This window comes from Budorcas taxicolor, chromosome 2 (assembly GCF_023091745.1).
Source record: "Budorcas taxicolor isolate Tak-1 chromosome 2, Takin1.1, whole genome shotgun sequence".
NCBI lineage: Eukaryota > Metazoa > Chordata > Mammalia > Artiodactyla > Bovidae > Budorcas > Budorcas taxicolor.
In genome coordinates this window covers 100,790,862-100,805,291 of record NC_068911.1, presented here as the reverse complement: position 1 = coordinate 100,805,291, position 14,430 = coordinate 100,790,862, and the positions used below count along the sequence as shown (strand labels likewise).

At 36.1% G+C, this 14,430-nt stretch overlaps 1 protein-coding gene across 1 annotated transcript in view; it reads right to left on the bottom strand.

Moving 5' to 3' along the window:
- Positions 1-14,430, bottom strand: part of LRP1B (LDL receptor related protein 1B) — a 1,834,206-nt gene that overhangs the window by 348,706 nt on the left and 1,471,070 nt on the right. Inside the window, exons 44-45 of the mRNA XM_052653145.1 lie at positions 4,028-4,220; positions 3,274-3,399 (exon numbers count right to left, since the gene is read on the bottom strand). Coding sequence (XP_052509105.1) covers positions 3,274-3,399; positions 4,028-4,220 — 319 coding nt within the window. The remainder of the gene's footprint in view (positions 1-3,273; positions 3,400-4,027; positions 4,221-14,430) is intronic.

The window sequence follows — 14,430 nt, the reverse complement described above, 5'->3', positions numbered from 1 at the left end:
GCCAATATGTGACCTCAGTTTTAGAATGATCTCTCTTGGGGAAAATAGACATTTTTCAAAAATTTATTTATTTTTAATTGGAGGATAATTGCTTTATGATATTCTGTTGGTTTCTGCCATACATCAACATGAATCAGCCTTAGGCATACATATGTCCTGCCCCTCTTGATCCTGCCTCCCATCTCTCAAACTATCCCACTCCTTTATTTTTATTCTTAACTGATTTACTAGCAAGCTTTTGGAGTGCAAACGTTTCTGCTGCATATTGTGCTGTCTGCTTGCATAGACTCAGTCTATTGGGCTTCCCAGGTGGTGCTAGTGGTAAAGAACCCGCCTGCCAATTCAGAAGATGTAAGAGACGCGACTTAGATCCCTGGATCAGGAAGATCCCCTGGAGGAGAGCACAGCCACCCACTCCAGTATTTTTGCCTGGAGAATCCCATGGACAGAGGAGCCTGGGCTACCACAGTCCTTAGGGTTGCAAAGAGTCTGACACAACTGAAGCGACTTAGTACAGCACAGCACTCAATCTATTGCTTGTAGAAAAACCGTATAGGGAAAGTAAATCATATTAATTATGTTGGAGGTAATTAGAACTCATTTATCTCTACTAATGCAGGAAATATAGTTTAATTTTATAATTTGCTATCAGGATTTATTTCAGGAATATTCAGTTAAATAGATACTAATACTCTTTGAAGTTCCCGGTATTTTGTTTATTATTCCTAGAATGTAACCATTTTTACAGAATATCTATATTTTCTCTATCTATCTACCTATTAATGACATAATTTAACTTTGTAAATGATAGCAGCCCTCTCCAAAGTTAATTTTGTTTTTCTTGGTGCAGTCTAAATTTCACTAGTCAGTAGCTAAAGTAGAATGCCATTTTAGAGGAAATAACAAGAAATTAAGAGTCTAAAAATACCACTCACTTTCAATAATTATTATCTTTAAGAAGAGTGCTGACTTACTGCCCACAATCACCTTAGATCATGACCTGAATAAAATTCATCCATTTTACTGAGAGTCCATTAGCATTCCTAACTTGTTTTGTCTATTTTAAACATACTGTTTAATTTCTCCTTTCCAGTGAAAAATAATTGCTATGAAAGAAAATGCCATATTTTGGTTTTATAATCACCATACCTTTGAGGAAAAGATGATAATATGTATAGTAAATATGGTTTATTATGCAAAAAAAACAAATATTGTATGAGCACAATTCTTGTTTAGGTATGTTTGAAGAAATAGTATTGAGTATTTTCTGCCTCTCTCTAGAAACAAAAACTGTGGTTCAGCTGTCCTCCATTCTCTTACACGGTAATTGCTTCATCTAATTATATTTGCTATTCTTGTTTCTGTTACGGGTGTTAGTAAGGTTAGCAATGTCGTGTGAAATGGAATTGCCTAATCTTTTTTCTCAAGAGTTATGACAACAAATGGTTTTCTCTCCTTTGCCCTCAAGTAGGTGTTAGTAAATAACCTTTCATCCTTGTAATGTTGCCATTAACATTCATAAACTGCTCTGGGTGAACTAATTCAGATGTGGACCCCGATATTCCAGAAACATCATCATTTCCCAAAGATAGATTTGATAAGAAGAAGCCAAGAGTTACTTTTCAGTCCCTCTGCTGGCCCACAGAATTTCAATATGAATGCACAATGGATACAAGATACTTCTGTAAAGATTCGTCGGCTCTGAAGAACCCAGTATCACTCTGCAGTTCCACGTGAATACAACTATGCTTGTTTTAACACTACAGTTTTCTGTCTGATTCATTCCCTCTCATCAATAGTGAGACGCAGGTGGCTTAGTAGGGACAGATGTATTTAATCTATTTTGCTGCAAGGACAGGAATCTACTGTCTACAAATAAGCCTTGCTGTTTTGACTGGAGGCTGGTTTACTATTGGCCTGTAGTGACCTGTGAAAGAAACATGAGTGATTCTAATGCATGGCTAACACTCCAGGCTTACAGATGGCATTGGATCCAGACAATTACAGCTGAAACCACAAAGGCAAACTGAAATAGAGAGTTTAAGCAATTGCTTGAGAAATTCAGGGAAGTGTTACGGAATGAAGAAACATTGGAATTTGTGGCCCAAATTATTGAAATTAACTATCTACTGGACAATTACATCACTCCCTTGTTTGCCTCAGCACATTCTTAAACTCTTTTACTTATTTTGCTAAGAAATGCCCTTTTGGATTATGTGCCAGTATACAAAGTGAGAAAATATGTATATGTTCTTGCATTAGGTGTAGTAGTTTTTCTGGTTAAAAAAATTATGTCAAAGTGTTTGTATAAGAAAAAAGTTTCCAAATGTACATGGCTCCAAGAATCACACTTGTTTGTATTAAAATAAAGAACAGGCAAAAGAGAAGATCCTTCTGGTATACAAAGACTGAAAGAAGACAAAAGATGCAATTGAAAAATACTTTCAGCTTATGATTCTTATTTTTATAATGTAGACATATCTAACTATTGATTTTCTAAGATGAAAGATATGAAATGAGTATACAGGTGAGGAAAAAAAAAACTGAACACATCGTAAGAGTTAACCAATTTTAATTTTCCAAAATGCTTCTCTCCTGTATTTCTTACTCACAACTAGTTTTGGTGTTAAAGAGAAATTAACCCTTTTTATGTTGCTGGATAATTTTCATGATGATATTAGAACACTTGAACCGTTATTTACAGTAGAAACAGTTTGGGAAACTTAGCTGTTAATAAGTATATACTGTAATGGTACTAATTAAAGATTGCAATGCCTTTGGGAGGTATAAACATCACACAAGGCTTCAATGTTACATTTTTAATTAACAGTTCAGAAATGACTACAAATAAATTGTGTGAGCCATTCTTTCTCATTTACATACTCTGACTGTAGGTGGGTTCATTACTAAGCTACTGCCTGTACACGGGTTTATTCTGGCTTTAATTAATTTTGCTATTGACTGAATTCTTAAAGTCATAACTCCTAAATTTTCAGATATCATTGTGTACAGGTATTTCTTCAGTTTACCCAACATCTTCCAGCCATAATCAGAGGATACAACATTCATCACTCTTTGGGTTATTATTACCTATCACACGGTGCTATAGGTAGAATGGTAAACAGTTCTTTTTAGAATAGAGACATAAGCCAACAGGGTCTCTAATATTGGAGGAGAGTACAACTTCTAACATATGCTTAAACAATTCCAGTGTCCATGTGTGCCATTTTGAGCAGTTATGTGTTACATCACATCTTAATTCTCTTTACTTACTCACACATCTGTTGTCTTCCAGCAATATTCGATCCCCTCTGCAGGAACAATTCACTCTTCCATTAGGTGTTAAAAGGCACAAGTCATGGCAACCTCCATTCAATAATGCACATGGAGAAAGTTCACCTGCAATGAAGAGGTTTTCTTGGTGACATTTTATACTGAATCCCCGTACTGTGTTACTATAGATTAACAGTGAACTGTTAAACAGCTTCAATCTCTCAAAATATCTCATGAACAAGGAAGATTCAGGACTTTTGAAAATCTAAAGATTCCAAATGATAAGTACAATTAAAAATATGTAACAAATCTCTACATTTTCTAACATATTTGTCATTCAATACACTGGTACCTCCAGAAACTACACAAACACTGCAAACTGCAATTTTGTAGGTATTCCAGTGATTAGGAAAAAAAAAAAAAATGTTTAAGCCAGATGCAAAGCTTGTTTGTAAAACAAGTATTATTTTCTTGGAAACAACCTGATTTGAATCATCAAAAATAAGAGGAGTGAGAAAGTGTGAAATAGATATTCAGAAACTAATAATCAAAAGTGAATCATTCCTCTGGTGATAAATTAAGAACTATAAAATTTCCATAAAACATTCAGATAATTTCAATATATTCAATGGTCAAAGCCTGAAGAGTAGCCTCAGAAACAGTAAGAAAATCCAACTAAGTATCACTTAAATATACATATGTTTTTGAGAGATTATATAATTAAGAAATAAATTTGTTTTCTATAGTAACTTACAGCTATTGGTATCATTAGCAACAGCTATGATACCCATTGGTTGATGTGGAATATCAGAACGAAGAATTTTTGTATCTCCTCCTGTGTACTTGTTAGAACGCAAGATAGCTCTTCTTCCCCAATCTGACCAGAAGATATAATTGTCATATACAGCCAGACTGAGAAAAGTTCCTGGCCCAGATTTGACAATCACCTGAAATAAAGTAAAATATTGTATTTTTAAAAATGAAACTATCTGCATATGTTTTTGCTCAAAAAAGAGATTATTAGTTTACTTTAATCAATTGAAATAATCAGATAAAAATGTATTTCACTGACTGTATTAAGGTTTGTTTTAAATATCATAATCATCCTTACCTTTTGTAATGTGCTTACTTAATATTTTGAAGTATATTTTTGTTTAATAGTCATTCACTTTAAGCAAATCTGTACTTTTGGTATTATAAACCAAAATCAAGACAAAAATATGAGATTAACTGTTATTACTATCAAACATTTGTATTAAAAAATCATTAGATATGTAGTAAATACTCATTAAGCTTTCAGAACTGTATATAAAATACACAATGCAATTTGATCCAGGTTATTCCTTTAGACAACACAAGTGATTTAACAAGTTATCCATGCATTAGAAATATAAATTGAAAACACTCAGAAGATGAAGTAAAAGGGACTAGATTTCCCTTCCTAATAAAATGACTAAAAAACTAAGCAAAATACAGAAAACAAGGCTTTTCAACAAATTGGATATCAGGTAAGAAATGACAGTGATTCCTGTGTAACAGGAACTAAACCAGGTGAGTCCCATAACCTCCAGAGTTTATAACCTGAGATAGTGACAAATAGTGAGGCAGTGCAGAGGGACTCAATAGAGTTCAGGGAACTCTCTGAGTGGACAGAGCTAAGAGTTATGGGAGTTACTGGAGAGTGATATGGTTAGATCTCACAAGGCAGAGTGTTAGGGAAGAGAATGCAACAGAAACAGAACTCTGGGTGTCTGCACAGGGTCCTCCTGGAGTATTCAGCCATGTACTAAGCACATTTTCCTTGATTCATGGACCTAACATTCCAGGTTCCTAGGCAATGCTGTTCTTTATGGCATCGGACTTCACTTCCATCACCAGTCACATTAACAACTGGGTGCTGCTTTTGCTTTGGCTCTGTCTCTTCATTCTTTTTAGAGTTATTTCTCCACTCTTCTCCAGTAGCATATTGGGCACCTACAGACCTGGGAAGTTCACCTTTCAGTGTCATATCATTTTGCCTTTTCATACTGTTCATGGGGTTCTCAAAGCAAGAATACTGAATCGGCGAATTTAACTCAGATGACCATTATATCTACTAGTGTGGGCAAGGATCCTTTAGAAGAAATGGAGTAGGCCTCATAGTCAACAAAAAACTGAAATGCACTTCTTGGGTGCAATCCCCAAAACAACAGAATGATCTCTGTTCATTTCCAAGGCAAATCATTTAATATCACAGTAATCCAAGTCCATACCCCAACTAGTAATGCTGAAGTTCAATGGTTCTATGAAGACCTACAAGACATTCCAGAACTAATACTCAAAATAGAAATCATTTTCATTATAGGGGACTGGAACACAAAAGCAAGAAATCATGAGATGCCTGGAGTAACAGGCAAATTTGGCCTTGGAGTACAAAACAAAGCAGTTCAAAGGCTAATAGAGTTTTGCCAAGACAATGCACTGGTCATAGCAAACACGCTTTTCCAATAACACAAGAGAAGATTCTACACGTGGACATCATCAGATGGTCAATACCGAAATCAGATTGATTATGTTCATTGCAGCCAAAGATGCAGAAGTTCTATACAGTCAGGAAAACAAGACCTGGAGCTGACTATGGCTCATATCATGAACTCATTATTTCCAAATTCAGACTGAAACTGAAGAAAGTAGGGAAAGACACAAGACCATTCAGGTATGACCTAAATCAAATCCTTTATGATTGTACAGTGGAAGTGAGAAAGAGATTCAAGGGATTACATCTGATTGAGACAGTGTCTGAAGAAATGTGGACAGAGGTTTATGACATCCTACATCCATGTCATGTACAGGAGGCAGTGATCAATAAAAACTCCAAGGAAAATCAATGCAAAACAGCAGAATGGTTGTCTGAGGAGGTCTTACAAATAGTGGAAAAAGGAAGAGACGCTAAAGGCAAAGGAGAAAAAGAAAGATATACACATTTAAATGAAGAGTTCCAAAGAATAGCAAGGAGACATAAGAAAGCCTTCCTCAGTGATCAATGCAAAGAAATAGAGAAAAATAATAGAATGGGAAAGACTAGAGATCTCTTCAAGAAAATTAGAGATACCAAGGGAACATTTCATGCAAAGATGGCACAAAAAAATGACAGAAACAGTATGGACCTAAAAGAAGCAGAAGATATTAAGAAGAGGTGGCAAGAATATACATAAGAACTATACAAAAAAGATCTTCATGACCCAGATAATCATGATAGTATGATCACTCACCTACAGACAGACGTCCAGGAATGTGAAGTCAAGTGGGCCTTAGGAAGCATCACTAGGAACATAGCTAGTGGAGGTGGTGGAATTCCAGTTGAGCTATTTCAAATCCAAATTGATAAGGCTGTTAACATGCTACATTCAATTTGCCAGCAAATTTGAAAACCTCAGCAGTGGCCACAGGACTTGAAAAAGTCAGTTTTCATTCCAACCCCAAAGAAAGATAATGCCAAAGAATGCTCAGACTACCACACAATTGCACTCATCTCACATGCTAGCAAAAGTAATGCTCAAAATTCTCCAAGCCAGACTTCAATGGTACGTGAACCGTGAACTTCCAGATGTTCAAGCTGGATTTAGAAAAGGCAGATGAAGCAGAGATCAAATTGCCAATATCCACTGGATCATAATAAAAGCAAAAGAGTTCCAGAAAAGCATCTGCTTCTGTTTTATTGACTATGTCAAAGCCTTTGACTGTATGGATCACAACAAACTGTGGAAACTTGTTAAAGAGATGGAAATACCAGACCACATGACTTGGCTCCTGAGAAAGCAGGCAAGTCATCTGTATGCAGGTCAAGAAGCAACAGTTAGAACTGGACATGGAACAACAGACTAGTTCCAAATTGGAAAATGAGTACATCAAGGCTGTATATTGTCACCCTGCTTATTTAACTTTTATGCAGAGTAAATCATGCAAAATGCTGGGCTGGATGAAGCCCACCTGGAATCAAGATTGCGGGGAGAAATATCAATAATCTCAGATATGCAGATGACACCACCCTTATGGCAGAAATTAAAGAGGAGCTAAAAAGCCTCTTGATGAAAGTGAAAGAGGAGAGTGGACAAAATTGGCTTAAAGCTCAACATTTAGAAAACTAAGATCATGGCATCTGGTCTCATCACTTCATGGCAAATAGGTGGGGAAACAGTGGAAACAGTGTCAGACTTTATTTTGGGGGGCTCCAAAATCACTTCAGATGCTGTTTGCAGCCATGCAATTAAAAGATGCTTACTCTTTGGAAGGAAAGTTATGACCAACCTAGATAGCATATTCAAAAGCAGAGACATTATTTTGCCGACTAAGTTCCATCTAGTCAAGGCTATAGTTTTCCCAGTGGTCATGTATAGATGTGAGAGTTGGACTGTGAAGAAATCTGAGTGCCAAAGAATTGATGCCTTTGAACTGTGGTGTTGGAGAAGACTCTTGAGAGTCCCTTGGACTGCAGGGAGATCCAACCAGTCCATTCTGAAGGAGATCAGCCCTGGGTGTTCTTTGGAAGAAATGATGCTGAAGCTGAAACTCCAATACTTTGGCCACTTCATGCAAAGAGTTGACTCATTGGAAAAGACTCTGATGCTGGGAAGGTTGGGGGCAGGAGGGGAAGGGGATGACAGAGGATGAGATGGCTGGACAGCATCACTGATTCGATGGACGGGAGTCTGAGTGAACTCTGGGAGTTGGTGATGGACGAGGAGGCCTGGTGTGCTGCGATTCATGGGGTCACAAAGAGTCGGACACAACTGAGCGACTGAACTAAATTGAATGATGCATTCAGTTTATTCAAGGATTACAGGTTTAGTTAGCATTTTAAAAGCCTGTAAGTATAACTTGTCACACTAACAGGCAAAATAAGAAATCCTCTAGGAATATCTCCATAAAAGCAGAGAATTTATTGGTTGAATCTGACATCCTTTCCTGACAAAAACTCAGACTGGAACTAGGAATAAAAATAAAACTAGGAATGAGACAAGAATAATCATTCTTACTATTTCTACCAAACATTATCCTAGGGTTAATAGGCAAGAAATTAGGCAAGAAAACAAAATAAAAAACATTCAGATTGGGGATCAAATTCTGATCACCTAAGTCTCTCTTCACCAAGAATCATGTTAGGTCACTTTAGCCAGAATTTTCCCTTACCTCTGACATTTCCTCTTAGTAATTGTCCATCCACTGACAGCCTGTTTGCTCCCTGGCTTTAAATGTCTACCTTTCCTTCTATTTAGAGTTGAACTCAGTCTCTGTCTTCTACTGCAAAATACCACTGCAGTAATCTCTATATCTATCCTGATAGTTCTGAATAAAGTCTCAGTTACCATTTTGACAAGAGTCATATATACTATTTTCCTTAACACATTCAGTGTAATACTACTGAGAAATAAAAAGGATGAATTATTGATGTATGTCACACTATGGATAAATTTCAAAATCATCATGCTGAGTGAAAGAAGCCAGACAAAATGGAGTATAAAGTATATGCTGCCATTCATTTAAACTTCTACAAAATAAGAAATAATCTGTAGTAACAAAAAAACACACAACAACGCTTTCTGGGGATAGAGTGGGAAGGAGTAGAGTGGGAAAAGAAGGATTAAAAAAGGAAATAACAAAATCTATAGAACTCATTGATATGTTCATTATCTTGATGTGCTGATGACTCACAGATAATGTGCATATGAATATGAAGATTTTTTCAATTTAAATATTTAAATTTTAATGTATGTAAATCATATCTGAATGTTTAAAATAAAGGCCAGAAATTTTAAAAAAGTATTTTCAGAAATAACATTAAGTATATATGACTGCAACAGCATTTAGAAGGACAAGATAAATCAGAAAATAGACATATTTGTTGTCTAGTCATTTTTACTTAACTTTTGCTTCTAAATCTAATCCATAGGGGACCTATCCAAATAGCTCCTCTGAACTCTAGAAAATCAGTGAATGATCTAATGGGTGGTTTAAAATTTAAGCATACCTCTTAGGTGAATGAAGTACTCAGATTTCTAGAAGAGAGAAACCAATATGAATTTCCTTTTCTAGCAAGGAGATGAGATATAATTTTAGTAACTGAATAGTAAACATGCAAAAGAAGAGGGAAAGAAAGGACTCTATGCCTTAAAGAAGTGAAGTCTGTAATAATTTGCCTCAGCAGAAAGTGAAAAGGAACTAAAAAGCCTCTTGATGAAAGTGAAAGTGGAGAGTGAAAAAGTTGGCTTAAAGCTCAACATTCAGAAAACGAAGATCATGGCATCTGGTCCCATCACTTCATGGCAGATAGATGGAGAAACAGTGGAAACAGTGTCAGACTTTATTTTGGGGGGGGGCCCAAAATCATTCCAGATGGTGATTGCAGCCATGAAATTAAAAGACACTTACTCCTTGGAAGAAAAGTTATGACCAACCTAGATAGCATATCCAAAAGCAGAGACATTACTTTGCGGACTAAGTTCCGTCTAGTCAAGGCTATGGTTTTCCCAGTGGTCATGTATGGATGTGAGAGTTGGACTGTGAAGAACGCTGAGTGCCAAAGAATTGATGCTTTTGAACTGTGGTGTTGGAGAAGACTCTTGAGAGTCCATTGGATTGCAAGGAGATCCAACCGGTCCATTGTGAAGGAGATCAGCCCTCGGATTTCTTTGGAAGGAATGATGCTAAAGCTGAAACTCCAGTACTCTGGCCACCTCATGCGAAGAGTTGACTCATTGGAAAAGACTCTGATGCTGGGAGGGATTGGGGGCAGGAGGAGAAGGGGACATCAGAGGATGAGATTGCTGGATGGCATCACTGACTTGATGGACGTGAGTCTGAATGAATTCCAGGAGTTAGTGATGGACAGGGAGGCCTGGTGAGCTGCACTTCGTGGGGTCGCCAAGAGTTGGACACGACCAAGTGACTGAACTAAACTGAAGACAGCAAAAAGTTCAAATAATACCTTTCAAGGCATTGATATAGTTTATTTTGCTTGGTTTCATTTAGAAGAATTTTTTGTCTCCTTTTTGTGGACAAAATACATAAATGGTGATGTTGGAGCATATTTTGAATAAAGAAATTAGCTTTTGCCTGCAACATCACAATCAGGAGGGCTTGATAATCAACATCCAATTCACAGATACAGAATTTACTCAATTATCTCTGTTTTAGAAATCATCGTGTTACAATGTGAAGGGCTCATTAGGCCCACATGCAAATGGAAGCATGATCATTCTTGAGGAGCGTGGATTTGGGAAAGTGCTTTACTTAAAAAAAAAAAATGCAGCTTTCTCATCTTTATGATGGCGGTGATTAAAACATGTTTCAACAATTTCACAGGGCTGTTATAAGGATATATGCAGAAATGTTCTGACTATCTTATATTGCTATATATGGATATATTTGACCAATTTACCTGTCATAGATAAGTTTAAATAGTAACTTTTGTAATTTCTGCTCCAGGTTTATTATAAAATAGTTATTTTTATATAAAAATCAAGCTAAGAAAACTCAATAGGAATATTTTTGTAGAAATAAATAAATCAATTAGATTCTTTGCCCTTGAGATATTAAATATGTTAAACAGAGACCTGGCTATGTTACTTTTCCCGTAATCAGAAAAAATAAATAAATTATAAAGGAACTTTCACATGAATGATGACTGAATGGGAATGATCCTGAAGAAACAAATACCCTTCGTAGTGCCACATATTGTCTTCTTAGGAATTAAAACATTCTAGGGTTAGACCATTTGCTAACCACTAAAATTAATGTGATTTGAAGAAAACTGATAATCCTGAGAATGTGATAATTTTAAAAAAATAGCCCTCTTTCTCTATTCCATCCTATATCAAACTCTAAATTATTATGAGATAATTAACAATGTCACCTTTCTAATTTCCAAAATTTTCCCTCATCCATTCTTAATTAACTGACAATTACTCTCTTATAGAAACAATTCATTTTTATTCTAATTATATAAGTAATTTCTATTCTATAGGGCAATGTTTCTCAAGTAGTAATGTACATACAATTCACTTTGAGATTTGTTAAAACTTATATACTGATTCACTAAATTAAGATTGGAATTTCAGATTCTTCATTTGTAACAAACTTCCAAGTGTTCCTGATGCTGCTGTTTGGGAATTCACTTTAAAAAGCAAGAATTATAAAACAGAGAAAAGCACAAAAATAAAATAAATAATAATCTTACCACACAAATCTAATTAATCATTTTGGATTAAATATATATATGCATATATATATATACATATACATATCTTTACAAATTGACAGACACATGAGCTATCTAAAGTTTCTTGAGATTAAGTAAAATCCATTTTAAAAGTTTAATTTAAAAAAAGCAGGAATAGAAGGAACATACCTCAACATAATAAAAGCTATATATGACAAACCCACAGCAAACATTATCCTCAATGGTGAAAAATTGAAAGCATTTCCCCTAAAGTCAGGAACAAGGCAAGGGTGTCCACTTTCACCGCTACTATTCAACATAGTTCTGGAAGTTTTGGCCACAGCAATCAGAGCAGAAAAAGAAATAAAAGGAATCCAAATTGGAAAAGAAGAAGTCAAACTCTCACTGTTTGCAGATGACATGATCCTCTACATAGAAAACCCTAAAGACTCCACCAGAAAATTACTAGAGCTCATCAATGAATATAGTAAAGTTGCAGGATATAAAATCAACACACAGAAATCCCTTGCATTCCTATACACCAATAATGAGAAAGTAGAAAAAGCAATTAAGGAAACAATTCCATTCACCATTGCAACGAAAAGAATAAAATACTTAGGAATATATCTACCCAAAGAAACTAAAGACCTATATACAGAAAACTATAAAACACTGATGAAAGAAATCAAAGAGGACACTAATAGATGGAGAAATATACCATGTTCATGGATCGGAAGAATCAATATAGTGAAAATGAGTATACTACCCAAAGCAATTTACAAATTCAATGCAATCCCTATCAAGCTACCAGCCATATTTTTCACAGAACTAGAACAAATAATTTCAAGATTTGTATGGAAATACAAAAAACCTCGAATTGCCAAAGCAATCTTGAGAAAGAAGAATGGAACTGGAGGAATCAACTTGCCTGACTTCAGGCTCTACTACAAAGCCACAGTCATCAAAACAGTATGGTACTGGCACAAAGACAGACATATAGATCAATGGAACAAAATAGAAAGCCCAGAGATAAATCCACACACATATGGACACCTTATCTTTGACAAAGGAGGCAAGAATATACAATGGAGTAAAGACAATCTCTTTAACAAGTGGTGCTGGGAAAACTGGTCAACCACTTGTAAAAGAATGAAACTAGATCACTTTCTAACACCACACACAAAAATAAACTCAAAATGGATTAAAGATCTAAATGTAAGACCAGAAACTATAAAACTCCTAGAGGAGAACATAGGCAAAACACTCTCAGACATAAATCACAGCAGGATCCTCTATGATCCACCCCCCAGAATTCTGGAAATAAAAGCAAAAATAAACAAATGGGATCTAATTAAAATTAAAAGCTTCTGCACAACAAAGGAAAATATCAGCAAGGTGAAAAGACAGCCTTCTGAATGGGAGAAAATAATAGCAAATGAAGCAACTGACAAACAACTAATCTCAAAAATATACAAGCAACTTATGCAGCTCAATTCCAGAAAAATAAATGACCCAATCAAAAAATGGGCCAAAGAACTAAATAGACACATCTCCAAAGAAGACATACGGATGGCTAACAAACACATGAAAAGATGCTCAACATCACTCATTATCAGAGAAATGCAAATCAAAACCACAATGAGGTACCACTTCACACCAGTCAGAATGGCTGCGATCCAAAAATCTGCAAGCAATAAATGCTGGAGAGGGTGTGGAGAAAAGGGAACCCTCCTACACTGTTGGTGGGAATGCAAACTAGTACAGCCACTATGGAGAACAGTGTGGAGATTCCTTAAAAAATTGCAAATAGAACTCCCTTATGACCCAGCAATCCCACTGCTGGGCATACACACCGAGGAAACCAGAATTGAAAGAGACACATGTACCCCAATGTTCATCGCAGCACTGTTTATAATAGCCAGGACATGGAAACGACCTAGATGTCCATCAGCAGATGAATGGATAAGAAACCTGTGGTACATATACACAATGGAGTATTACTCAGCCGTTAAAAAGAATTCATTTGAATCAGTTCTGATGAGATGGACGAAACTGGAGCCGATTATACAGAGTGAAGTAAGCCAGAAAGAAAAACACCAATACAGTATACTAACACATATATACGGAATTTAGAAAGATGGCAATGACGACCCTGTATGCAAGACAGGAAAAAGACGCAGTTGTCTATAACGGACTTTTGGACTCAGAGGGAGAGGGAGAGGGTGGGATGATATGGGAGAGTGGCATTCTATCATGTATACTATCATGTAAGAATTGAATCGCTAGTCTATGTCTGACGCAGGATACAGCATGCTTGGGGCTGGTGCATGGGGATGACCCACAGAGATGTTATGGGGAGGGAGGTGGGAGGGGGGTTCATGTTTGGGAACACATGTAAGAATTAAAGATTTTAAAATTAAAAAAAATAAAAAAAAAAAAAAATAAATAAAATAAAAAAGCATTAAAAAAAAAAAAAAAGCAACTATATCCAAAATTTATTTCCTTTAAAGATGATAAAAAGATGTCTTTCTTGATCTGTCACATATTAGAACCCTTTACTTTAAAAAGGGACAAGAGAATTCTTCTATATGTTCTTCTGTGCTCTGTGCTTAGAACAATTTTACTGATCTAAGTGCAAGACACGTTGCTGTATAATAGTGGTTTTCACCCCTCCAAACACACACACACACGCGCGCACACACACACACACACACACACACACACACACACACACACACACCACTACAGAACGGAGAAAACTAATGCTAAAATGGACTTTTTACCCTATGTGCTGTGCTGTGCTTAGTCGCTCAGTCACGCCTGACTCTTCACAACCCCATGGACTGTAGCACACCAGGCTCCTCTGTCCATGGAATTCTCTAAGCAAGAACACTGGAGTGGTTGCCATGCCCTCCTCCAGAGTTTTTACCCTATAGGAAATCTGAAAAGACTGATGATTC